The sequence below is a fragment of the Opisthocomus hoazin genome, chromosome 19, assembly GCF_030867145.1.
Source record: "Opisthocomus hoazin isolate bOpiHoa1 chromosome 19, bOpiHoa1.hap1, whole genome shotgun sequence".
In the NCBI taxonomy this organism is placed as follows: Eukaryota; Metazoa; Chordata; class Aves; order Opisthocomiformes; family Opisthocomidae; genus Opisthocomus; species Opisthocomus hoazin.
The window spans coordinates 9,349,467-9,375,483 of NC_134432.1; the positions used below are offsets into that span (position 1 = coordinate 9,349,467).

The 26,017-nt window shown below is 48.7% G+C and overlaps 1 protein-coding gene across 1 annotated transcript in view; it reads right to left on the reverse strand.

The window, feature by feature from the left end:
* The window catches only part of ASTN2 (astrotactin 2), a 360,893-nt gene that overhangs the window by 30,071 nt on the left and 304,805 nt on the right, over positions 1-26,017 (reverse strand). The window contains exon 20 of the mRNA XM_075439778.1: positions 4,791-4,932. Within this exon, the coding sequence (XP_075295893.1) occupies positions 4,791-4,932 (142 nt within the window). The remainder of the gene's footprint in view (positions 1-4,790; positions 4,933-26,017) is intronic.

The window sequence follows — 26,017 nt, forward strand, 5'->3', positions numbered from 1 at the left end:
GGTAGCCTGGTTCTCAAGCAACCCTAAACTGCTGAGGAAGGATGAGTCTGCATTTAGAGCATATGCCTGGGATTTAGCAAACACTTGTTCAACCCCTGACTTGCCCTGTTTGAGCTTCCGCAGGCCAGGAATGCCTGAGCAGAAACTGCAGCCGTACACCGCCCAACTTCAGGAAGCTGGAGAGCATGCGGAATAGAAGAGGTGGATTCAGTGAAGCAGCACAGCTCCTGTGCACACAGGGGACTCGGCCAAGGGCTGTAACAGATGTGTTTTAACCCATGCCACTGAGCTATTTGGGATCTGTCTCCAATTGCTCCAGCGCTCATTCATGTGTCTTCCTGACAGAAGACCAACAATAACAATTAGTATCATATAAGGAGCAGTGGACTGCTGCCAGCATTAGCACACTTTTGAGCACCAAGGGTTTCCATTCCACTTTTTATCCCAGCTACGCATAAGGCAGAGGTCAGTCAACATTAATCAGCCTTGCTCTGGGCCAGCTCCTTCAGTGCATTCAGCTCGCTGAACCGCAGTCGCTGTCTCTCCGTGCTACAACAGGCTCCCCCTACTCAACACCCTTGCCTCTTTCCTCAAGCTCGCCAAAATAAAGGACCCTCGCTGGCAGCCAGCGTATGATGACAGAGGCTAAGCCTGGCCATGGCCTCCAGACCCTACAGGGGATGACGCTGGCCAGGCAGGTCTCGGCGGCGGATGGGATCCTTATGTTGTCATTCTGAGCTCTAACTGAATCCCCTTCTATCCGATGGCAGTGCCTGATCTTCACGCCCTAGGAAGGGGTTTCCACCTTTCCAGCACTCCTGAAACACGCACTCCAGGAGCCTTTGGGCTGGTTCAGGATCACCCCGGGGAAACCCTATCTGAGCCAGCAAAAGGAATGCAAATCAAGGCTCTTTCTCAGCACAAGAACACACTCCAAGGAAAGGCTCTGGAATGGATCCTGATGACTTCCATATTATTTCCAGTAAATTTTGTGCTGATTCTTGGCACAAACACCGGAAATGAATAGGCTAGGCAGGAATGTAAATAAAGTGAAACATTGGGATTTAATCTAATCTATAATTATAGTATCTGTGGCGCAGGGAAGAAGTTGGTGCGTTTGCACTGCAGCTCCATTGAGGAGCTGGAGGGGGTTTTCATTTCCCTTTCCAAAATTTCTCTTGTTGGCTGAGGGATATTTGGTGTCTCCCCAAGTATCTGAAACGAACGTGCTGGGCTGGCAAAGCTGCTTTCCGGCAGCCGATCAGGTACAGCTCAGCAAAGAGGCATCCCCTGGCACTCGGGGAATCACGGGGTGAGACGCTGAGATGGATGAGCTAGTGAGATGGATGAGCTGGGCTGAAGCCTCAGGGAGGCTGCGTGATGCACAGGGGAATCTCCTATCTCCGCAGCGAAAAGATCGGGTGGATTTGTAGGGTGCCAAGCCATATAAGGGCCACAAGCAATGTCAGCTCAGTCCTCCATGCTGAGTTTGACCTCTGAGACAAGCCAGAGCTCTTTATCTTGACTGATGCTTGGTGCATCACCAGTTGCCTGTCACGGCATGGTGCTCCCAAGCTCCCAAACCATCAGTCTGATCGGCGTTAGCTGCTGTCCGGACTGGCTCGTCCATGCAAGACGAGCACTTAACAGACACGTAGGCATCTCTCCCTTTGCCTTCCTCACCCCATCCTCTTCCAGATCCACCCGGGAGGAAGCTTGACAGACTGCTCTGGTCTAGCTGACCTCGGGGGAGAACAATCCCCTCTCCTGTGACGCATTTTGCAATTACAAGAATTCTGTTTTTTAAGAGCTTAAACCAAACTTGACAGTCTTCAAGGACCATCCTCAGCGTCCCTGTGCGCGTGCACGCGAGCACATTCACATGACTGCGGCGTGGATCCCCACGCACGGGCACCCGTGTCTGACAGAGCGGCAGGAGCGTCCACGTGAACCTATGGAGCACACGCGTGTGTCGACATGAACTGCTCTCCCTCTGAAAACCCTCTGTGCGGGGACCAGCATCTCAACCCCCACGGACTACAGGGAGGGGAAAGAAAAGGGCTGACAGGCAACATATTTTCGTCAGACTGAAATTGCAAAGGACAAAGAAATTAGTTCTCCTTTTGTTAGTTTACGTTTTGAAATTACAGAAGTCTCAAAAGCAAAGGAATCAATCAGACTTTGTTTATTTGTTTGCTTGTAGAGCATTTTTTGGTTTTGTTTTTCATACTTCAGCCCAGCTTTGATCTCAGGCTGGTAATACTCCAAACGAATGGTCAACAGCAGAGTGTAACTGCCGTAGGTACTACAGAAGGGACAGAGCGTCTGACATGTTTCCAGAGCAGAAGAGACTTCCATGATCTCACAGTCCCCTCTCTTGGTTTACGTGACACCCTCAAGACTACTGAACACGTAAAAGCATTTGCTTTTGAAGACCTCTGATGCTGCAGACTCTGTGTGCTCCCCTAACAGCCTGGAGCAAAGCGCAGGTCCCTGCCGAGTGGCTAAAATCAGGATTGTACCCAGGCCAGAGCCTTCCACGATAGCTGTTTTTCCACAGAAACAAATGAAACAAGCAGCAGAAATTCAATTTAAGAAATGACCCCGTGCCCACGTTTCTGTTGTTGTTACGTCTGTGCGGGCTCAGAACAGAGTGTTAGCCTCACATTTCACTGTTCTGGCTTTCTTCACGCTGTGTTGCAACTGTACGGACATCTGAACAGAGGAATACTGAACGTGTGTGCCTGTGCAGCTAAGAAGGCGCAGATCCTAAGTAAACACGTGCTGGTGAGGTCCCAGGTAGGAGCAAACACACGTGTGTGTGTGTGTGTGTGTGCTGGACATGCACACACCCACGGCAACGCATGCGACCACGCTGAGCAGCAGGTCCCCGCAGCAGCAGATGCCGAGGAGGGCGTGCTGTGGTGTGTGTGCACACACATTTTTTGATGGCCAGGAGCGTGGGTCCATGCCCCACAGGTGCCAACAAGTACATGTGTCCATACATGTGCGCTTCAGTGCGCACAGCCCTGGGAACGGCGTGCCAAGCCCATCAGCTGCGGGACGGAGCCAACACTGTGCGTCAGCCCAGGGCCTGGCCCCGCAGAAGGATGAGGTCCAAAGCTCTGTGATGCCAGGGGATTGCTGCCTGCAGCCATGGCTCACCACAAACAGTTGGTGTCCCGCACCCAGAGGCACCCGCAGAGAGCAGGAGCCCCCGGACACGGGGCCATCACCAACCTCTGCCTACCCCCTCCATGGCAATGTGCCTCACCACCATGAAGCACGAGCCTGGCTTTGACCAAGGGGATGACACAACCCCGGACAAAGCCTTACGCCTTCCACTCAAGGCTCTCCCAGCCCTTTGCAGACATCAGGAATTAGATCACAGAGCCCCTAAAGCGATGGGTGAGTGAAATTATCCCTGCCTGGCAGATGGGGAAGGCGATTTGGCAGCCCAGGCTGCCCAAGAGCCAGACCTTCTGGCTCCCAGCTTGGTGTGCTCACCCCAGGAGCAGCCTCCCCATCAAACCCAGCGGCTCTTCCCTCGCCCGGTGCCCCGGGCAGCCGTAACCCAACGGCTGAGAGCTCACAACCGGCTGATTTTATGGGTTATTAGCAAGCTCTGCGGTTGCTCCAGCCTCTCCCTGGCACCTTGTCAGAGCAGCCCAGTTCCCAGAGATATTAATAATTATATTTATGTGTTACATATATTTAACAGGAAAACATTTAGAATTATTAAATGGCAAGAGGTATCACTTGGGAGCCCACTCCTGGACACAGTCCTGCTCGAGAGATGTGCAGTAAAGGCTTCTCCTTATTCGGAGGCTGTCAACGTACTTAACGGGGGGGTGGTGGAGGGGGAGGCAAAGGGAAAGTATTAATCAAGATCTTTAAAAGTTCTCGCTGACAGACCATTTGCCAGCTCTCGCTTTAAATGCTTTTGTGGTCCCATAAAAAGTTTCATTACTCACTACAAAATGTGTTTTAATTATTACAGTCACTCTGACATTAAGCCCTGGGTGTTTGTCTCTTGCTTACACTGTCTCCCCTCCATCTCCTCGCCCTTTTTCTCTCTTTTTTTCTCCCTCACACTCCTGAGTCCTGCTTCCCCCCCAGGACAGAGTACGCCCTGGCTAACAAGCCAGGTTGAAAAGCCGAGACCCCCTCCAAACAATACTGAAAGAGAAGTTAATATTCAGATCCTGAAATTATCCCTTTGCTTTGGACACTAATTACTCTGCAGGATTCAAACAGAAAATCTGAACCCACGTGCTCAGAGGATACCTCCGAAGAGTCAAGGAAGTGAACGCAGCACAGGGGTAGCCAGCCACCCCTGCAGAAGTGACCAGTGGGTGGGCACATGGATTTGGTGTCTCTCTGACTTCTGTATATGCCCTACTAATGCAAAAAGCAACTCACACAACACCACCTATCTCGCTTTTGACATCTGGCTGTTTCGGTCCACCACGCCTTTGGCAGCTTGCTTCAGTCTCACGACATTAGCTCAGTTCATCCATGGGAGATGACCCCATCCCACCAGGCATGGAGCTGGGAGCCCAGCACACTGGAAGTGTGAGTTATTCCAGTGGAGTCTCCCACAGACTCCCAGTGCCTCCCGTGCCGTACTGGCAAACTCTGGGTTTCCATTTCACCAGCCGAGCCTAATGCTCCAAGCAACACAGAGAGTCTCATCGTTTGCCCAGTGTCTGGTGAAACATCGTGCTAACCACAAAGGCTAATAACAATTAAATAATTGCACTGGAGATACCCCCTGGCCCCCTCCTTACTTGTACAGACCGTCTGGTTCCAGGCACTTGAAGATGACTGAATAGAGGCTGGTTTCAGGGACGTCGCCGTGGCTCCTACCCGCTGCCACGCAGGACGTTGCAAGGCCAGAAAGCAAATCATCCGCAAAGCTCAAGGATTCTCCTGGAGAGCAAAGAAATGAGCAAGATCGAAACATCAATACAGGTGCAAAATTATTGCTGACCATTTAAAATGCACTGTAGGAACAGGACAGGCAATCAACAAGCTCTGGCTGGCTGTGGCTGGTAGGAATGGCCCCAGGTCTGGATGGAGAATATCATCTACAGACAAAGCAAGCAGCAAACACCCCTGGGCCATCAGCTGTGACAGAGAGCCACTGCAGAAACCACGGCTTGGACAGTGGCAGGGTGTGCTCGCAGAGCACACGGGCAACGCGTGGAGTCACCGCAAACACCAGACACGGGACGTCCATCCACGGACGGGCTCCAGGGCCGCAGAGAGCTGGAAGCCTGGCTAAACAGTGCTCTCCCACCCCAACTGCACCCTCAGGTCTTACAGAGGACACGGCCTTTTCCAAATATCCCCTGTCACAGTGAATTGCGTTTCTGCTAGTTAGATTATCAGGAAAGGAGACATTTTTAGAGCTTGGATGGTATTGCTCTCAATGTGTTGGGTTTTTTTTATTCAAGGAAAACCAGTAGCTTTGCATTCCCTTTCATGCACACTCTGCCTGCTCCTGCAGCTCTGACTGGAGCTCCCTCAGCTGTGCTGAAGAACACTCACCCCTTTACAAGCATTCAAAAAAAAAATATTCTAATTAAAAATATCAGAAAATTTTTTTTTTCTGGTCTTCTGGTTTGTAAAGCTTATTAAACACTTCGATCACGACCCATCTGAAACTGAAAACACTCCATTTATTAAACTTTTTGGGCACGATTCTCCACTGCCGTGCAACCTGTCTCCTTGCAGTGGGCAGGCTGTCTATCCGTTAAAGCTCATTGCACTCAATTCCCGTATTGCATCAGTGTAACTGAAGCCCAAGGTACCAAGCTGTAACAAAACCAGACCAGCTGCCCTGGTTGTGCCCCCGCTCCCACTGATGGGAATCGGAGAAGGGACCGCTGCAGCTGATAGAGTCGTGCTGGTATAAGCAAACCTGGACCCAGATTGCTGTGCCGGGCACCTTGCACATGTGTAAATGTCAAGACACCGCAGCGGAGGGAGGAGGAGAATTCCCTTCTCAGCACTTTTTTTTCTTCATTTTTCTAAAATCAAAAGTGACTGAGGACTACTGAAACGAAGCACAAGTCTAGGTTCTTGGTATAGACTGAAAGAAACAACCCAGTGGTATAACCAGCCCGGAACGTCTCGCTGTGCGACTGGATTGCCCAGGTAGAAGAAAAAATCCCCTCCTCCCCTGCCCCCCCAAACCGCATTTGCGTCTTGTCTCAAAATACACAACTCGGTAACAAATGTCCCCCTTGGCTACAGAAAAGAGCAGCAATAAATTCTTTTCCTCCCTAAAGGAATCCGAGCCTTAATTATTCATTTTAATGCTCCCAGCACGACTTGTTCTTTCCAAACTTTTTTCAGGCAGCTCTGTCACCGGTCTCCATAGCTTAGCCCAGTCCCCAGCCCCGGGTCCGTACCAAACCCCAAGGCAACCCAACTGGCAGGTTGGATTGGCAGCGGTAAAGCCACTGCTTGGAAGTCACGAGCGCTGAACGGCCTTGAGCAAGCCCCTTAGCTCTGGGTTTATGGTTTAAATAAACAAACAAAACCCTATTGCTCATTTCCAACTTTCATTTCAATCGCTTTTCATACGATGTCAGGCTGGATCGGGGAACCCACTGCCACCAGAAGTCACTGAGAACAGACACTGCTGTGACGTACAAGCCAGATGAATCACAAACACACAATGAAGATGGAGGACCAGACTGTGTTGCTGAACTACAGTAAGAGCTTTTAAGCCTTGTCAGATCTCAGGCAACCAGCATCTGACCAGGAAGCAACTTCCCAGAGGATCATCTCATGGGTGCCTGTTGTGGGATCTCACACCTTCCTCCAGAGCACTCCGGGCTGAGAGGCAGCTAACAAGGGGTAGCAAAGAAAATAGCTGGGCAGAGAGACTGCGATGAGCAACTGGGCAAGACCAAGGGGAGATCTGGACTGGCAGTGCACAGGGAGCATCTTTCAGAGCATCTGCACCATGGGCACATGAGATGGGATGGGAGAGAAAAACACAGGGCTGAGACAGGGAGTGCAGAGGGTGGAACCAGACTTGCGGGAGACTGGAAATGGGATGGAAAATGTCATGTGCAATCACTGAATTAAAGCGTGTATTAAAATTGCACAGATATCTCTCCTTAAGGCATCCACCAACTTCTGAATTCTCTTCAGCAGGGCTTGTTACAATAGGACAAGGAGCAATAGCTTTAAACTAAGGGAGGGTAGATTTAGACTAGGTATAAGGAAGACATTTTCTACCGTAATGGTGGTGAAACACTGGCACAGGTTGCCCAGAGAAGCAGTGGAGGCCCCATCCCTGGAAAAATTCAAGGCCAGGTCTGAGCAACGTGGTCTGGTTGAAAATATCCCTGCTCACCGCAGGGGGGTTGGACTAGATGACCTCTAAAGGTCCCTTCCAACCCAAAGCATTATACAATTCTATGATCTTTCATGGTCTGTCTGGGTAGTTTTGAGGGGACAGAACAGGCTGGCAGCAAGCAATGCCCCGAAACACAGCGGCAACTGCATCACGTGATGGTCTCGTTTGCCACGGAGTCTGACCAGACCTGCCTAGGTTGTGGAGTGTGTTGCTGTCCCCCTGCGCAGGAGACAAAGCTTTCAGGGTCTGCCAACATGGTGTCACCTCGGGTTAGTCAAAACCCTACAACAAACCCTGCAATAAAATCCCTACAGCAAGAGGGTGCTTTGTGTTCAATCCTGAGCCTCTGAGGAACTTTCCCCTCTCGCTGGCCCTGCTACAATCAAAAGCAAAGAGGTTGTTAAGAAAATAGCAAAACAGATGCTAGCAAAGGTGCTGAAACCTCAGCCCCAAGGCTGGGAGTCTTTCTGCACCTGTATAAGCAGCAGCGAGATCGCTGGTGGTGCCAGACTGCAGGGACCACGCAGCAAACACGGGGTCGGGTAAGGGACGCCCCGGGGACGAACCGACGACTCAGAGCTGGCAATCCGCAGCGAACGCAGGGAGCTGCTTCTCCGTGCTCTCCCCTGGGTGAAGCAGAGCAACTCCATTTGTTCACGTCGCACACGAGAAGACTCTCCTTGTTCAGTCCGCGGTGCTCGGAGAGCAGATGAAATGAGATTTCCTAAGTCTCCCCAAAGACCAGAAAACAAGTTATTCCCTAGATTTAGACTGGGACCTTGTCAGTGAAATGCATTGAAGGAAATAGGTGCATTTGCAGGCACTGCAAGAGGACGAGGGATCACTGACATTGCCCTGCAAAGCAGAAGTGGTCCTGGGATGCTGTAGCAATGGAGGAACATGGACCTAAACGCCCAAGCCCACGGTGAGGGCTCAGTGCATGGTACTGCTCATCTGTGCTTAGGAACAAGGCACAGGAAAAGCAGGAGAGAAGACTTGCCAGGGAAATAACAAAAAGCACAAGTCCACCACACAAGCAGAGACTTAAAAAGGCCAAGCAGAGATACAGGACTCTTGGAACACATCAACAGGGCAGGCACTCAGATGGAAAAGAAGTATTTAGGCTAATGGGCAGTAATGGCAAGAGAAAGTAAATTGGATATGAATAAACGGTCTACTCCTGAGAAGGGCAAACAACCAAACTATCTTTTAAGAAGGAGTTTGATCACTTTATAAAAGGGATTATACGGATAAGTAGCTTGTGATGGAAAGCAAAGGGGCTTCTCTTTCCCGTCTGGACCTGTGTTCTTGCACAGCCCGCCAGCAAATATAAAGAAGGATTTCAGCCTCCCAAAGCAGCCCTGAAGCACAAACCTTCCAGCTTGCTGTAGTATCTTTGCTTCTGTTATTAAATTTCAGAAAGAATCCAAAGGTTCTCTGCAGAGTAAATGATAGCTAAGTAGATCATCTCTGTGGAGCAGGAGATATTTTATTGACCAGACAGCCATCTGTGTCCTTCATTAATAGTAATAAATAATTGATGTCACGCTAAATAAAGCAATAAGCTGTTACAGATATCAAAGACAAACGACCCGCTCCTGTGAGGATACCTCACCTGTGTTCACTTCTCATTAGCAAAAAATCCAGACCAGAGCTCAACATCACTCTGGTAAGTGCTGTGCACGGAGCAACATATGGTACCTGCTGCACACTGATTACAGGTAACGGAGCAATTGTGCTCAGCAAAGGGACGCTCATACTCCTAACCGTACACCAAATCCCCGCAAGACTCTTCTCCCTCATTTCCACGCCACTGCCTTCCCAGGACTGGTCTGCCCCAAACCATCCAGTTCCCCAGGAAGCTTTTGAAAATCGATCTCTGCTCTACTAACACTGCCAGGAAGATGCAGCTCCCTCCAGGTAGCATTTTCCTTTTCTCCAGCGCAAACCCTTCACTACTGCCTCGTCCTCTTCCGCAGACGCGGCTGGGGAGCTTGGCAAACCTCCTCTTTTTGGTTTTGTAAACATGTATCTTATACTGATTCTGGTGGTGCAGTGAGTCAGAGCTCTCCCTAAAACAGAGGAAAATAACAGCACACTTGGAGTTTGCAGGGGGTTCAGCCCCACTTTGTGAAGCTTTTCAAACTTCTCCTGGCCACACCATGGCATAGAGGTCAAGCCACCAGCAATGGCTCTGGGACAGCCACCTGGAAACTCAGCTTGATGTCTGGTCTGAAGGAGGAGGAACCCCTCGACTCAGCTGCCTGTCTGCAAGGTTGAGTTGGCAATCTGCTCTCGAGCAAGCACATTGCTAGTGACAGGAGGCTCAGATGGGCTGGAATGGGGACTGAGGAACCAAAATGGATGGGAGCAGGCTCAGCATCCACCAGTCCCAGTCTGCCTCAGTCCTTCCATGCAACCCATGCCAGCGCCCAGCAGTTGCGGGCGGCAGGCAGGATGAATCACCTATCAACCATCCCACCAAAGACAACAAAAGCTATGGCATTGAGTTCAACCAGACTAAACAAGAGAGTGAGGCCAGGAGCCTCCAGGACGTTAGAGAAGACAAAGGAAGATCTGGGACAGTCGCAGGCGTTCCCGCACCTTCAGCCCATGTCCCTGTGCCGAGAGCAGCATGGCAAAACCCATGCAGCGCAAACCAAAGGGAAAACGAATACAAGGGGAGACCTCTCTGTTGTGATTCGCCTTGGAGATTCCTAGAAAGAGGATGAAGGGGAAAGCAGGAAGGCACCAACGTCTCTGTCTTGACAGCTTCTTTACTAGACTGGATGAAACCAACCCTGCAATGTTACCAGTCACTTTCTTCTGATTGTGGTTTTGTTTCTCTGTCTCTCTCCCTTTTGCTTTTTTTCAACCTGTTTTCAATTTACTCTTGTGGCATCTCTGACTGTGACCTCATTCTGGTACTTGGGGGGTGGGGGGGGAAGAGAGAGAGTGTCCTTTAAAAAAAGAAATGAAAGAAATCATATTTTATTTAGCTTGGTTGGTTTTGAAGCTTTAGCAGAAGAAAGATTAACCTTTTCTGCCTAACTTAATGAAAACAAGGAGAAAGCCTGTACGGATAAATAAATATCTGTGTGGGTATGGAGCAGGCACGATCGTGTTACAGCCCCAGTGGAGCTGTAATGGGGAACAGGCGCGTTCCTGCGCAGCAGCTCCCAATTCCCGATCCATTTTCAAGGAAAGAAAAACAGAGTAGAATGTCAGGGGCCCAAGTGGGCATAAATGAGGGAGCCCGGGGAAGGCAGATGGGGCCCAGCGAGGACCTCCGTCCCCGGCAGTGACCTCCGGAGCAATGCCAGTGAAGCAGATGGAAAAACGAGACCTTACTCCACTTTGCTCTTGCCAGGTTTTGGTTCCTGAAATGAGGAAACAAATGGCATGCTCAGCCCTCCAAGTCTGTCACCTTTTGGGGGTCTTCACCCCACCCTCCTCATCCTCCGGGGCTCTGCCTCCAAGGAGGGGAGGTTCAGAGGAGGGCTGTGAGCTTCAGAAGGCTTGGACCAGGTTTTTGGATGAGTAGGTGGGGAGCACAAGCTTGCAGGGTGGTTCCTCCACAACATGGTTGTACCTGGGTTTAACATGCTTTGGATCTGGTGCCTGGAGGGAAAAGCAGCAAAAGGTGGTTTGTCTTGGAGATGATGGGCTGATTTAAAATTAGTGTAACATCACTTTAGGCGATGGAGCTGTTCCTGTTTACATCAGCAGATGGTCTGTCTTGCTGCCTAGATCATTAAAAGCAAATCGTCCCTACTGATGCTGGTGGAAGGATGTCAAAACCTCCTTCCCTACATGGCTTGCCAGATGAAAAAGAAATAAAAAGGTCTAGTTATTACTAAAAAAATCTTCTGCCCACGTTCTGGGAGCATCCATGCATGCCAGCCTCTCGTGTTAGGTGGCAGCCTATGTCCCACACCCAAATGGCCTGCAGCCTCTGAAACAGTTTGTTGTGACTTTTCTCAAAGACACGTCCATCAAGAATCCCTCTGGCTGGGCACAGGTGGTCTGGGCCGAAACAGAAAAGCCAGGGATTATGCTGTGCCACTCTGCACAGTCGGTGCTTCACATGCCAACTTGTACAAACGTGCAGATCGCAGCACTTCTCTGAATGACTTCACCCTGCCTAAGTTGTGAATTCTGGGGAAATTTGCTTCCTATGTCTACATGCTACTAGACACATTAATAACGATGAAGAGCTCTCCTCTGGGCTTCCCAGTTCCTCTGCTGATGGAAGACTGCATTTGTAGATGGCTAAATTTAATGAGCAATGCTTTAGCTGAGCTAAGAGCAAAAGTTGCATTCCAATGCCACAAAAGTCTCTTGAATGGCTCCACTGGTGCTCTCCAGGGCTAGAATTGCTGCATACAGAGTGACCATGTGGAACTGAAGGATGGGCTGTCTCACACTGTTCTTATCAAGAGCAGTCAAACAGAAGGAAATGGTCTTAATTTGGATGAGTTGCAATGTTCTAAAAACATGATGCACAAGGCTAATCATGACCGTATTCTTGTTTTAGGGTCATCAAGAGGACTCACTGCTCCTTCACCTGAGCTCTCCACAGATTGCTTATCACAGTTCTTTCACAGTCAATATCTAAGACCTCAGAAAAACTGCTTGAACTCATGTAAATACGCATCACCTCCTCCATCTCCCCCAAGGCAGCACGTTGCTGGAGGAGAGTGAGAAATAATGCATTTCATTCTCTGCTGTGAGCCCTCCAGTATTTCTCAAGGTTCACTGGGTTGCTAAGGGTCAACCACAACCAGACACAAGCTGACTCTGCTATGCTTGGAGCCGTCCAGGCATGAGCCAGTTCTCATCTCAAAGCCACGTATTCACTTTAGCATGGTGGAGAGTCCAAGTGAATTTATCTATTCCCTTGGAGTTTGTTTTGGGCTCTGCAGCATGTTAAAATAGTTACTTGATTTCAAGGCAAAGTGGGAACCCATTCATGCTGGGAGTTGTGCAGACACAAAGCAAAAAGACATGAGCTTTTTCCTCAGATACTTCTTGTCTGGCAGAAGATTTTGTCCCATCTAGCTCTCGCTCTCATCACCACAGATCTTGTTCTCACTCAAATTCTTGCTTTCCTTTCATTTTTGCTTCTTCTACATTAGAGATTTCTAAACAATGAACCAGTGGTCCAGACCACTTGGTAGTCCCCAAGGCCCGTAGTCAGCAGTCTGTAGCAGATCCAGAGACCGCACGGAGCCTTATGTTCAACAGGAATCCCACCAGCCCTGCTACAGCCCCAGAGCCACTCTTTTACAGCATCAACCAATGTGTCAGATACTTCAGAGACGGCAACAAAACCTGCACCATAACCTCTTTCTTCTTAAAGGGACAAAGCTACTGCACTCTTGTGGTTCCTAGGTGAACGAGCTACTACAAAAATGATTCCCAACTTTTGGACTCAAAGATAGCACCAAGAACCTGGGCTTCACCAGTCCAGAGCACTGGGAGGTTCCATCTTCTGCTGGGATTAGGATGAGCAAACTTGAAAGGGAGCAGTTTTCACCTTGAGACATGTCAGAGGACAAATCCTTGGATCCTTCCTAAAGAAAGGTCAATGACAAGGTGATTCTGGCTAGCCCAAGCAGGTCCTGGTGATACACCTACAATGCGTCTGACAGAAGCTTGCCTAGTACACAAACTTCCTAACCTGCCTAGTACGTGATGGTCTATGAAGAAAGCAGGGGAGACCTGCCAAACAGCAGGGCCAGGTCTTTCATTTCCAGCTCTACCTTTATTTTCAGCTCTTTATGACCAAATATTCCAGTATTTTAATGCCCCACAGAAGTGCACTGGCTGACTTGCACCTCCTGGAGATCAAGCCTTACACACATCTGCAAAAAACAGACTAGCAGGTGGAAAGATCATGTCCTAGAAAAAAACTCTGTGTACAATTAATCACTAAAAAATTAATTATCTCTGGTCATTTGTCAAACCAAATTAAAGCAAACCTATGCTGAAAAGCCATCAGCTGGTCTATGCTTCACTTCTCTTTGCACTTATTGGGAAAGTAGAATTTTTGGACTTCTTAGATCAGCTAATTTCTTCTGTATCACCACTGTTGCCTGAACTTGCTCCCAGTCCCTTCCTAACTTCATGGCTCAGTGCTGGGAAGTGGAACAAACCACTACCTGTAGTGGCAACCAAATTAAAGAAATTATTCTTTGGTCCCATTTATTAGAAACAGAGGCAATATGTGCAAATGCTGATGTTCACGGAGAATTAATGATAAGACTTTGGACCAGTATATTCCAAAGGGCTCAGCACACACAACTGCAGCCAGATCTGCAGCCTGTTAGCCAACGAACACTTACAAAAATTGGTCCTGATGGAGGGACCCACATGGAAGCAGACGTCTTATTTGGCCCTTATTTGTTTTGGACATTTGAGAATGTGCGGGCAGATCCTCAGTTCATAAAACCTCCTGTAGCTCCCTTGAAGTCAATGGAACAATAACAATTTACACTAGCTGAGATTCTGCATCCTGCCTGTGAGCTATTTCGAACAACTACACCGTAATGATTATTACAGATATTTCAGATCACTTGTCTAAGACAGATAGAATACCACTGCGTAAGAAAATAGAGAGTTGGTTTGCTATGATTTCCAAAGAATTATTGACCCATATCTTGCAAACATTTACACATGTTTAGCTTTATTCATGTGAGTTGTTCCATTACACTTGTGTGCCAGATAAACTAATGTACATGCTCGCAGGACCAAGGTTAAAACTTGTGCAAACACAGCGAGTTCTAAATATTTTTGTAGATATCTTCAGTTACCTCGGATTCAGACTAGAAAGCATGTCATTTGATGGTGCCTCTTTTCATAACTCTCTGTTTATCCAAGCGGGTATTACAAGAGACGCCAACTGTGATATCAGCACAAAACCGAGAAAAGAAGCAATTCTCTGACCAACCTCAGAAGCTAGAAAACACCCACTCGGTCAGGACTAATGTACACAAGAGACGACATCAGTTCTTGAACAAGGAACTACCTGGGTTGCTAGACTATGTTCACAACAGCTTTCTTAACACAGCAATGAATCATTCATTAATTGATTTCTCCATAATGAAGTTAACATTTTTCTTCAAAGTTTTGATTCATTAGAAGACACAGGTCAGTGAAGAGGAGAAAGAGCTGGGAATCTCTTGGTCATGAGGTGTCTACTTCAGCATCCATCATCAAATCACCAATTGCTCCGTGTTTTCCACTAAGACTACAAGGTGGGTCAGGATCTCCTGCACAGTCCTGCTGCTCACAAGGACAGAATACAATCTCTAATTCCTTAAATTGAGCTGATTTTGTTTCCTTGAGGACAAAACACATGTCAGCAAGGCGTCTGACACCCAGACTTCAATGCACTTCACAAAGGCCATCAGTACGTCCAACACAGTGGCAGCATTTACATCCCTCAGCCACAACATGAGCGCCGTTTCGATACACGCCTGCTTCGCAGGAGGCTGCAGTGTCGGGAGAGGCGGCCAACAAAGGAGCAGGCACGCAAAGAAAGGAAATTACTTTTTCAAGATAGCAGGCAAAAGGCAAATTTGAGGCTATAACCCAGAGGCCCAGTCCAGATCTCTAACCCTTAATAGCTGGCTTTCATCTCTGAAAGACTATTAACCCTTTTTTACAAGGCAGCAGACTCCAGGCACTGAGGATACCTGCCATAAGCACACAGCAGGACACTGGCACAGGAGGAGTGCCTTCTGCGCTGAGTTTTAAGTCACATTTCCCAGAAACCAAGACAAATCAATCCGGGCATCCACAGCAAAGGGGAGCTGTTAGTAGCCAGGACAGCTCTTGGCAGACAGTGTCCCCTGGGAACCCATCTCACATCAAAGGCCCTCTATGGTGGGAACAGTTGTTTGACTCCTAGATGTCCTTGGCAAAGCATGGTATCTGGGCATGCTTCCCACCCCCGGGACCACCGATCGCTCTAGGATGGTTAGTTGGAGACACGTCATCACCAGTAACTGTGCAACACCTTACCACTCGGACGACAAAAGACAGATTCCCAGAATGAGCAGAGCAGGATTAAGCCAAGTGGTAAATGGATTCCAGGGCTGCTACAGGACCTGTGGTGACGAGGGAAGGCAGTGCCAGGTAGCCAGCCCGGAACTCGTATGGCGAGGTTATCACTTCCCTCCTTTTTTCAAATCCGTAAATAGAACCCATACATTGCTTGGGCCATGTTAGAGAGATAAGGTGAGTCTCTCCCATCCCTTGCAAGGCCTGAAATAGAAGCCCCGCTACTCCCTATCCTAAGCATCAAGCGTAGAATGTTGACATTTAGCAGTAGGGAAAACTACCCAAACAATGAACCCTCTCAGGTCTCTCTTCTCCCCTCCCTTTCCCTGGTCCCCTGGAAAATGTTCATAAAGTGAAGTGGAAAAAAACAAAAAACCAAACCAACCCAAACCCCAACAACCAAAACCCAACCTTCCTTAGGCTGTGGAAATAGCGTGCAGAGAAGAGTGAGTCAGGCTCTGCTAACTGCACAAGGGTCACCAGTCCTGAAAGCGGAGATGATTCACCAAGGCAGCAAGAACTAGACGGCAGAATAGACCATAAAGACAGTATGGAAAGAAAGTTGTATCAATATCAAAGAAGGGGAGGAACAAGAAATGAAATGGTTCTGGGTTGCATGCACCTTGCTCTTTATTGAACACCCCTCAACTGGAAGTGACCCAGGATGACTCACTTGACAGTGGTGAGATTATTCGCTTGGAGCTTTGTCCCGACTTTCTTTATGAGGAGGAGGGCAAAAGGCTGTAAGACCTCAATCCATCCCCATCTCCTGCTCCTCCCTTTCTTCTTCCCCTGCCTGAGATGCTCAGCAGAGCTTCACCTCCCTGCTACCTCTGCTTGCACCGCTCCTTTCCTTCACCCATTCCCTTTAAATTTGGCAACATTGTGGGACTCTGTTTTCCCCATAATAGATGCCTTCAAAGAGACGAGAAAACCAGGGCCTACTTGAGAGCACAACAAGCCATGGGGAAGCCCTCCTGGATGCCACTGGCACAGAAAGCACATTGCCACAAGAGATGGAGAGGAGGATGGGGCTCGGGTGCCTGGTGAGAATCTGTCTGTCAGAATGCTCTCCTGCTATTCCTCCATTCATCCTTCCTCCTCAGCTGTCCACTCCCCTCCTTTTATCTAATAACCATTAAAATTCAAACACAAAAAACTTGCTCTGAAAAAATCCTAAATAAAGGAGAAAAATCCTCCCTCTCAAGTTCACAACGAGAGCTGTAAAACTTTTTCTGCTTGGAAAATTCTCTTGGTCAGTTTTTCCTACTGTTTAATCCCCGCTTTGAGTTACACAGAATGAGTAAACACATTTTATAAGGTTCTAATTCATACCTAACCCATACAGTTTATAGCTTAACATAGTAAAATATACACACACATGCACTTTTTATATACACGTATATATACATATACCCACTCACACACATATGCATAAACCAGCCTTGGTCCCACTCCTGCGAGCCTCCCAGCAGCAGGTCTGATTGCTCCAGCATGTGCTCTGCTATGAAAGCAACCGGCGTGCCTAGGAGTGAGTTAGCTGGCCTGGGGAGCAGCTTCCGCTCCTGATCCCTGCAGCCTCCTTTGTAATAAATAATTAAGTCAGTCTCATTAAGGGAATGGCAGGATCTACCACTCCATCCTTGGAGGACTAAGGAACGTGGTATCCCAGGAACAATTTTGGTCTACTTTCTGCCCAGCGAACACCTGGTGTGCAGCCTCACGGCAGGGAGGCAGCCAAGGCTGGGCTGGAGGAGCTGTGGGGAGCTCGGTGACCATGCGACTAGCAGTTAACAATTAACTAACTCCACCCAGGAAAAATACACCGCCTGACACAGAGAGCTTGTGAACAACAGCAAATCCCAACAGTCCACAGCGAGGTCTACCTCACCTTTTCTGATGGGTGTCTGTGCAGCGCTGGTACTCCCAAGTATCCCCAGAGTGAATACCTGCACACATCAGACCAAAAGTTCAGCCACTACACTCCCAAACTCTGCACTGCAAGAACCTCATAACCATTTTGAGCTGCCTGCCAGTGGCTTTGAACCTGGCTGTAACCTGAAGGTAGGAGATCTTTATGACTGTTGACTAAGTAATCACCTCTACCATTGCTTTGAAAAAGGCAGCTTCTCTTGAGCTTTTATGTTTTAGGTTTTTGTGCTTGTCTCCCCCAGCAGCTTGCCGTTAAACTTAAACCCAGTGTCTTGCTTGGGCCCGTACTTCTGTCACAGAGAATAACTGCATGTGACTAAAGTATCGTTTCTGCTATACCTCTGTGAGATCGCTCCAAGAGATCAATTCCTCAGTGGAAAGAGAAACAGAGACACAGAGAGAACTGTGTCAGCGACACAGCCGAAGCTCTGCCGACACACGCCGCAGCAGCTTCGCTGACACGAGTGCGACGGGAGCAACCTGTGCCAGCTGAGAGCCTGGCTCTAAGTCACGCTTGGTGCGGTGCAGCTCCTCTGAGCAAGAAGATAAGACAACAACAGAAACACCCAGAAAAAGTCCCAGACTCTGGATTTTGTGGTTCTCCAGAAAAGCATTTTCGCAACATTTGTTTGATTTACGGGATCTGCTGCCCTGAACCCCATGTATTCCCCTGATGGGCTTTCCTCTCCCAGAGGGCATTCAGTTAACCAGCAGAGAAATCAGAGTGATAATTAACTTATTTTCATTTCCTGACTCATTATCACACTTCCCATCATCTTGTTTTTCCTCATCCCTGCTTGTTTACCCCAGCCCCAACCCCTCTTCTATTCAGAAACCAAAGCAGAAGCAAATATAACCCCCACCAAAAGGCCACAGTCACTTGGAAACCTGCACTGCAACAACACTACTGCCTGGTCTTCACCTCCTCCACTCTGTCTTCTCGCCCTCCAACACAGCCTCCACCCAAGCTGTCAGCAAGCCAAATCCCAGCAAGCAAAAACGAGTTGACCCTTGAAGTAATTTTTTTAAGTCAGGGTGCCCCTGCATCCTTTAAGTCCTCGAGCAGCCTTCCCCAAAGCCACCTCCCAGGTGGGAGTTTGTCTCCAAAGACCACACTCCGGGTTTCTGCTAGCAACCATGGCTACGGCTGCCTGAACCACAGCCCCAGGGAAGCTCGCACCGCTACCCTCCCTGCTTTTCTCCCTCTTTGTTCCTTCTGCCTGTTCCTGCTGTTAAAACCAAGGTTTCAATTTTTCAAGTGCAAAGATTAGCTTTAAGACTCAGACTCTTTTTCTATGAGCTTTTTTGATACACAGTCCAGAGCTTTTTCGATACACAGTGTGGAAAAACACTCTGGTCATCCAGGTGACCTGACAGGCATCATTCAAGCCCATCCTGGCCAGTTCTGTGATAACTCATCACTTGAAGGCAAAGACAAAAACCATTTTCCAGCTTCCAGCCAAGCAAAATGCAAGATGTGGGCTTCAGGCCCCATAACGCTGTTTTCATTTTCCTCCTCCTCCAAGAAAATAAACCGAGTGTTTATTTCCTGAATGCTCTGGTCTGAGAAAGGGCAAAACTTTCCTCTGGGAGCCAGGTGGCTGGAAAGGGAAGGCACAGGCAAATATTTGTTAAATTTGTCAATGAGCTCTTATTCTATTTTTCGTATTAGTATTTATTTAGACATAACATGAGGGAAACCTGCTCAGACCGCAGCGATGTGGGAGATTCCACTGTTATTCTCCTCTTGCCAGCTACTGGTGGGGACAGGGGGAGAGAAGGCAAAACAAAGACAAAGAGAGAGTGTCAGGGAGTTCACCAGCAACACAGAGAAAGGCCTGGGCTTTCGTCTGGACTTAGCAGAAGATGGGATGCCACAAGAAAGTCAGTGCATCTATGGACCATTTGATGGGTCAAAGAGGTTGAACAGCTCGGCCTTCCTTGATGATATTCAAGGCACAGGTGTAGCTTTGAGAGAGAAAATTATCTCATTACACAGCCCTCTTTTTTTTTTCTTTTAAAGGAAGAATCATTAATGATGTGGAGACAAGGAGAATAAACTGCAACCCCAGGTTTAGTAAATTGCGTGAGACAAGCCTGATGTATTTCTTAAATGAGACAGTTCATTCCCTAGACACGAGAAGCATGGTACAATCTAATTTATCTGGGCACCAAGAGGCACTAGCCATGACATGACGTGGGTAATTATTAGGTAAGGTTGAAGAGATGGGAATTAGCAGAAGAATTATACAGCAGGTAAGGAACTGAGTAATGGACAAATGAAAACACGTTATGCTGTAAAGAGAGTGATGGGAACTGAGTTCTAACTAGCAGAGCTCCTCAGTGATCAGGCTTGTAATCAGTCTTATCTCTCACTGGAAATACAGCAATGATTTCAGCACCGATGAAGTGGAATGCGTTATTAGCGTACAGGAGACCAGAGGATCAGCCAAAAGAAATTAAAAGATCTTGAGGGCTATAGTAATACAAGTGGAATTAATTTTAATATTTAAAAATGCAAATTAACTTAAAGATGGACATTAAAATAGTTCTTTTGTTAGCAGGAACCTCTGCAGATAGAAACAAAAGAGAAGGAGGAGGAGAAATGCTTGGGTGCACTGGCTGGTCACAGCACAACCACATGTTGCTGCTGGATGAGAGCTGGACAAATGGAAAGGAAATTTTTGGATGGGCTTAGAATGGGTCTTCCAGTTGAAACAGATAAGAATCAAACCTTGTGACAGCAAACAGCTGAATGTGGTGGCCCACGACCTGCCTCACCATCAGAGAATCAGGGGTCAGAACCTCTTCAAAGCAAGGCCAACTTCAAAGCCAGGTCACGGCTGCCTGGGGCTTTACTCAGTTGAGTTTTGAAAATCGCCAGGGACTCCTCCAAGAGCCACACATCGGTGTATAAATAATCACTGCCTTGCAGCAGAAATCCCACTTGGACTGCGGTGTTCAGGAGGAAAGACCTGGATGGAGGTATTTAAAAGACTTGTAGATGTAACACTCTGGGACATGGTTTAGTGGTGGACGTGGCAGTGTCAGGTTTATGGCTGGACTCGATGATCTTCAAGGTCTTTTCCAACCTAAATGGTCCTATCAGTCTACGGTGCATTTCTGCAGGGCTTCAGAGCCCCAGCACTGCTGGCTCCCCAAGCCGGTTGGGAGGTCCCCGGCTGGGAGCGTGTCCCCTGTTGCCCTCCACTGGATGGAAGGAGAATGTCACACTGCTGTGTCATGTCTGGGGACAGCACATCCCCACAGCATCTCCTCTTTCAGCTGGGGTAATAGTCTGTGCTCTGGGAATAGAGAACTGAACTTTAGCTCTGTTTTCGCTCTGGCTGTGTCTCGTGTAGCAACAGCTGGGGGACATAGGTTTGCTCAAACCGCAGCCAGACGATTGAAAATCAAAACGATATTCATATATTAATTAACATCTGGTTACTTGTCTAATTACATGATACAATGTGCATGAGTTTTTTGTTCCCTTCATATTTTATGCATTGAATGAAAACTAAACAAACGTTGGAAAAGCAACACTGCAAAAGCAAAAAAAGCAAACACTACCCAAGCTTGTACTTGCAGCACTTACTGACACATCAGTTTAATTAACATGTAAAGGAAGACATGACTAAACCATGACGACAAAGATGGTGCTGACACCAAACTGGAATTAACACCCAGCCTGATCCAACCTGGCCATTTTTCATTAAACTGGGCTTCCCTTTACACATATTCTTTAAAAAAACAAAAAAGTACTAATTTGTTAAACTGAGCAGTTTGGGGCCTGATTTAGCAAATTATTACTTACCCATTTTCAAAAGTCACTTTTAATGAAAACTGGCCCCAAAAATTTCAGCTGGAGCATCAAGCACCATCCCAAAGGAAACGAGCTGATGTCACCCTGCCCGTGCAACCCATCTGACAGTGTCTGGTGTCTTCTGCCACACTTTGGGGACGGGAATAGAAAAGAAGGAGGGGGAAGAAAAGCCAGATTAATTAAGAGAAGTCATCACTCAGGCTGTCTGCTGGTAACCCATCATCCCGTGAGTGTGGCCGTCCCCACGTGGCTGGCAGGGGTGGGTGGCGGGGCACCCGGAGGCTATCAGGGAGGTGACTGGAGCAGCGTGCGCCCGCGTGAGAACATGGGTGGGCAGGGAAAATTAAAACCGAAGGCTTGGCACTTGGTCCCAGGTTACGTCTGGGTTTTGTTCAGCGAGGGGTGTTGAGAGGGGAGGCAGAGGAGAGAGCAGAGCCCCTCTTCCTGCCCTGCCATGGGCGACCTGGGGAAAATAAATGCCCAACACACCCCGCCCCACTGAGAAACCCAAACAAGCTCTTACGCGATTTAACACTTACAGGGTGCAGGCTTCATTAAAAACACAGCAATAACAATAAAACCAACCCTAGGCTCACAAACTCCCAAGAGGAGTCTTGGGGCTGGCAGAGGCGGAAGGTGACAGGGTTTCGGGCAGCAGCTCGCACAGAAGCGGCGCTCCCCGGCACTCACACCCCTGTGCCCGCCCCAAACCACGGCTCGGTGTGATGCTGATGCCGTGGAGGGAACATAAAGGCACTGCTCGCCTTTTGGGTGGACTGAGGCCCATGCTGCCAGCACAGCAGATACCTACGGGTGCAACTGGGACACGAGCACACATCTCAGACGTGAGCTCTGAAGGGTTAATACCACCAGCCAGCAGCTTGTGTCACCCTCCGTTTGCTCAGAGTGACCCGAGGCAGAGAGGATTCCTCTCCTCACGCAAGTTACCCATCCTTCCCGCATCCATCCCAACCACACGAGCCCTGCCCTGACGGCAGCAAGGTATGGTCCAGCTCCCCAGCTCATCTCACTGCAGCATCTCCATGAAGGTGACCGGGCAGGGTCCCACCATGAGCAGTGGGTTTATGGTTAGCACGCAGACTCCCGTAACCCAATACAGATGTTTCTACCCCATACTGCATCTCTGCATGATGCCAGATCCATGCCAAGCCACTCGAGGACGCCCATGAAAATGCCCCTCAAGCAGAGCAGGTGCCATGGCCTCAGCACGCTGGCCCAGCACTTTCCATGTGTTCAGCTCCTACAACACTGCCAAACTTTAACTGTTTGGGTTGAAATTTTCCACACTGGGTATCTGCCTCAGGCTGAATTTTTTTTGGAAAGTTTCAGATAAAACAAGTCCAGCCAATTCCAACAAGGCAGCTCGGGAAAAAATATAGTTTTCCTCATGTTAAAAAAAAAAAAGTCATAAAATCAAAACCAACGTACAACTTTTGTTGTAAAGCCCCAGTGTTCAGGGCAGGGACTTGGCGTTTGGCAGACAGGGTGGTCGCTGCCCCAGTGACACAGCCTTGTCTTTAGAAGCTGCATTCAGATTGGCAGCATTGCAAGGCCACCAGTACTCAGTTTGCACACACTCCGCAGCGAGGTCCTCTGGCTTCTCCCGAGTTCCCCGAGATGCTCCAGCCTCCCACAGCTCCTGCACTGGACCACACCACGTCCACATCCCCCCGAAGGGCGGGGGACCATGCCCCAGCCAAAAGGCCGCCCATAGCTTTGGCGCTACTTATTCAGGGACTGAAAAACATTGCTTAATGTTTCCCAACTGTGAATGCACAGAGCGATCTCACTGCCCAGAGAAATGCCTGAACGAAAGGGCTTCACTCACCTCCTGCTGAAACCAACCAGTGACTTCTGTGGGGCAGGATTCAGCTCTTACAGAGGAAAATCAGATAGAAGAAAATAATAAAATCCAGTAACAAAGCAATACAGAAGTTTCTTGCAAATCATGACCTATTCCGTGCGGACAGGCCTTGCTGTTTTGCTTGTTTTAGTGCACTGGCGTTTCTCTTCTATTAATTTTTTTTAATTGCAAGTGGTAGCAATGATCACTTGCTACCATTTGCTCAGCAGGCCACCCCGCTGGTGTGGTGTGTAAGCAGCAAGCAGAAAAGAAATCATTGTGGCTGGGGCTCCCTTTAGCCCTCTCCAAATCAGGCATCTAGTTAGGTTCTTCCTTTAGTGAACACAAAGGTAAGGGTCTCTCCTAATGGTGACTCCTCACGCTCAGACAACAGCAATGAAGACACGCGAGAGGGATTTCCTGTAGAAGCAACCTGTACAGCTCCACTGACACGGTGGGGGTCTGGCCATGCAGGTTAGGCAGATGACGTTAATGAGGATGTGTCCGGGCCTAAGGACACAGCTAAACCATCACAGAAACAACCAGTCTCAGAGTTAGACTTTTCTACTGTACAGACCATCAAGGAAGCACAACTGAAATGAGAATGGAGGCTGAGCTTCAGAAAGGAGAGCTACGAGACACCGTCCCACAGGTTCACGGTTCCATCCATGTAGTCTCAGCTACTCTGGTCAAAAGCACAGCCAGCACAACCCAGCAGCACATCTCCCGCAGAATCATGAGGACATTGGTACATCAGAGCTTGTACCCAAGAGCTCACCACCCTGGCCAGTGGGCACCAACCGGGCTGGAAAGTCCAGGCAACTAGCAATGCTCAAGCCAACCCTAACCTCCAGGGCTGCATGCTTCAACTCTGCCTTCCCAAAATGTGAATAACAAGAGTTCCCTGCCCCAGAGATGGTTGGTCAGAAAAAAAAAATAATCACAAGTGATTATAAAATACTGATTGAATAACAACTCAGGTAGAGCAAAAAGCCAGACCTTCATCTGCTAGTGCATCCCACTTCCCTCACTCAAACTCTTAACACCATTTAGCACCGAGTGGGACTTGCATCTCACTCCCTAAACTGGATCAGGACACTTGGTAGGTAAGAATTTGTCCTGTAACTTTCCATGGTTCAACAGATGACTCCAGTCTTCAGGACTGCTACCCCTGATCCTTCACCAGCACCGGGAAATATGCCAGGAGGAAGGAACAGAAAGAAATCCAGAGGAGATGACTGTCATGCGAAACTCCAGCATGAATGGCGCAACCGGTTGCATGTCAGGGGGCTTGGGAAGGGGTGGTGGGAGCTGGCAGAGTGGGCAGTTGCTCAAAGGAAACCACAGAGAACTGACCAAGCACTTGAAAGATTCCACGCATACCTCCCAGATATGCCGGCTCGGTTACAAAACCCCTGCCCGGCACTTGGGGTGGTGGCATGCAGCTGGAAAAAAAATAAAAGGGGAAAAGAAAAAAAAGAAAAGGAAAAAAACAAAACCCCAAACAACCATTCACGGGACACACAGAGGGCTGCAAGACGCCGCCGCAGGCATCGCCGCCTTGGAATCTGGGCTATGCTTGCGGTCCGAGAGGCGACTCGCGGAAGCCTTTGGTCACATTAAGCAACATTGCATGATAATGCTGCAGCAATTTCAGGCTGAGGGAGAAGGAAAACAAAACAGATGACTCTGGATGGAAAGGCATTGCTGTAAACCTGGGAGGGAGAAGAACATTCCTTCGGATACTTTTTTTGGCTGGTTGTGTCCTCCTCTCCCGCCTCCCACCTCTCTCTCCCTTTCCCCCCTCCTCCTCTTGGAGAATTGGTGACAGCAAGTTTTTTTACTAATATTTCCATATTAAATAGAAAGGAAGAGTGTGAAAGGCCATGCGGAGTGGTAGCAGCTAGACAGTGGAATCTGCAACTGAAGGGTGGAGTTGGAGCACTGGAGAGGTGCTGGTTATTTATAGGGTATGAGAGAACACAAAAAATGTCTGGCCCCTTTAAGGCCCCTTAATCCAAACAACCAATGGAAAGAAAAAAAAAAGGGCAAAAAAGAAATAAAAAAAAAAAAAAGAAAAAAGGGAAGGAAAAAAAATGAGGACAAAAGGCATCTCTGCACCAGACTGCAAAGTGTGCAGGAAGAGCGGGTGATGGCCTGGCGCAGTGCTGCCCCATCCCTCCAGCCAGACCCGCACCCCATGGCCCCATCACGCTCCGGCAGCGGGACCGGCGTCGGGGCGAGGAGCCCTGTGCTCCCCAGGCAGCCCCGAGACGCAGCTGTCTCGAGGGTGGGACGCGGCAGCTGTTTAAACCATGATACAGCAGCGCTGGACGGGAAGTGGAGATGAACGGCGCGTTCAAGAGAAATCAAAAGGGAGAAGCCGAGAGCGTTGGGAATACGGTCTGGAAATTCCCTTTCTTCAGTCGTCATTCATGGAGCAAGCGGGGATGTTTGCACTCTGATCTGTGAAGAAGAGTCCATGAGATGTGGCCATTCACTGCCCTGACCCACCTGGAGATGCACAAACTGGAGGGTCGTCTTTCAGGCCGTCTCATGGCTGGGCACTGCAGTGCAGACGTGGATGCTTTGGGAAGGCTGCTGGTCGGACCCTCGTCACAGCTGGTTTAAGCAGGGTTACTCTGCTCTAGGCCTGGAAGACCATTGCTTCCAGCCCTCTCCTAGGATTCCCGACTGATTTTAGCCCAGCGGAGTAGTGTCTTTCCTCTACATGATGTCCTTCCTGAAGAGGAGCGAGAGGGACCTCTGAGGTGCCACAGAAACCACGGCAGTTTTGTGCTCTAAGTAGAACTCCTTTTTCCTTCTTTACAAAAGATATGCACAGGGTTATGCCTATCTTTTCTAAGCAGACATAAGGGAATTGTGAAAAGACCCTGAAGGACGCTCAGCACTTGGGTGATTTAGTGTACTACAAAGTGGATAAGTCATC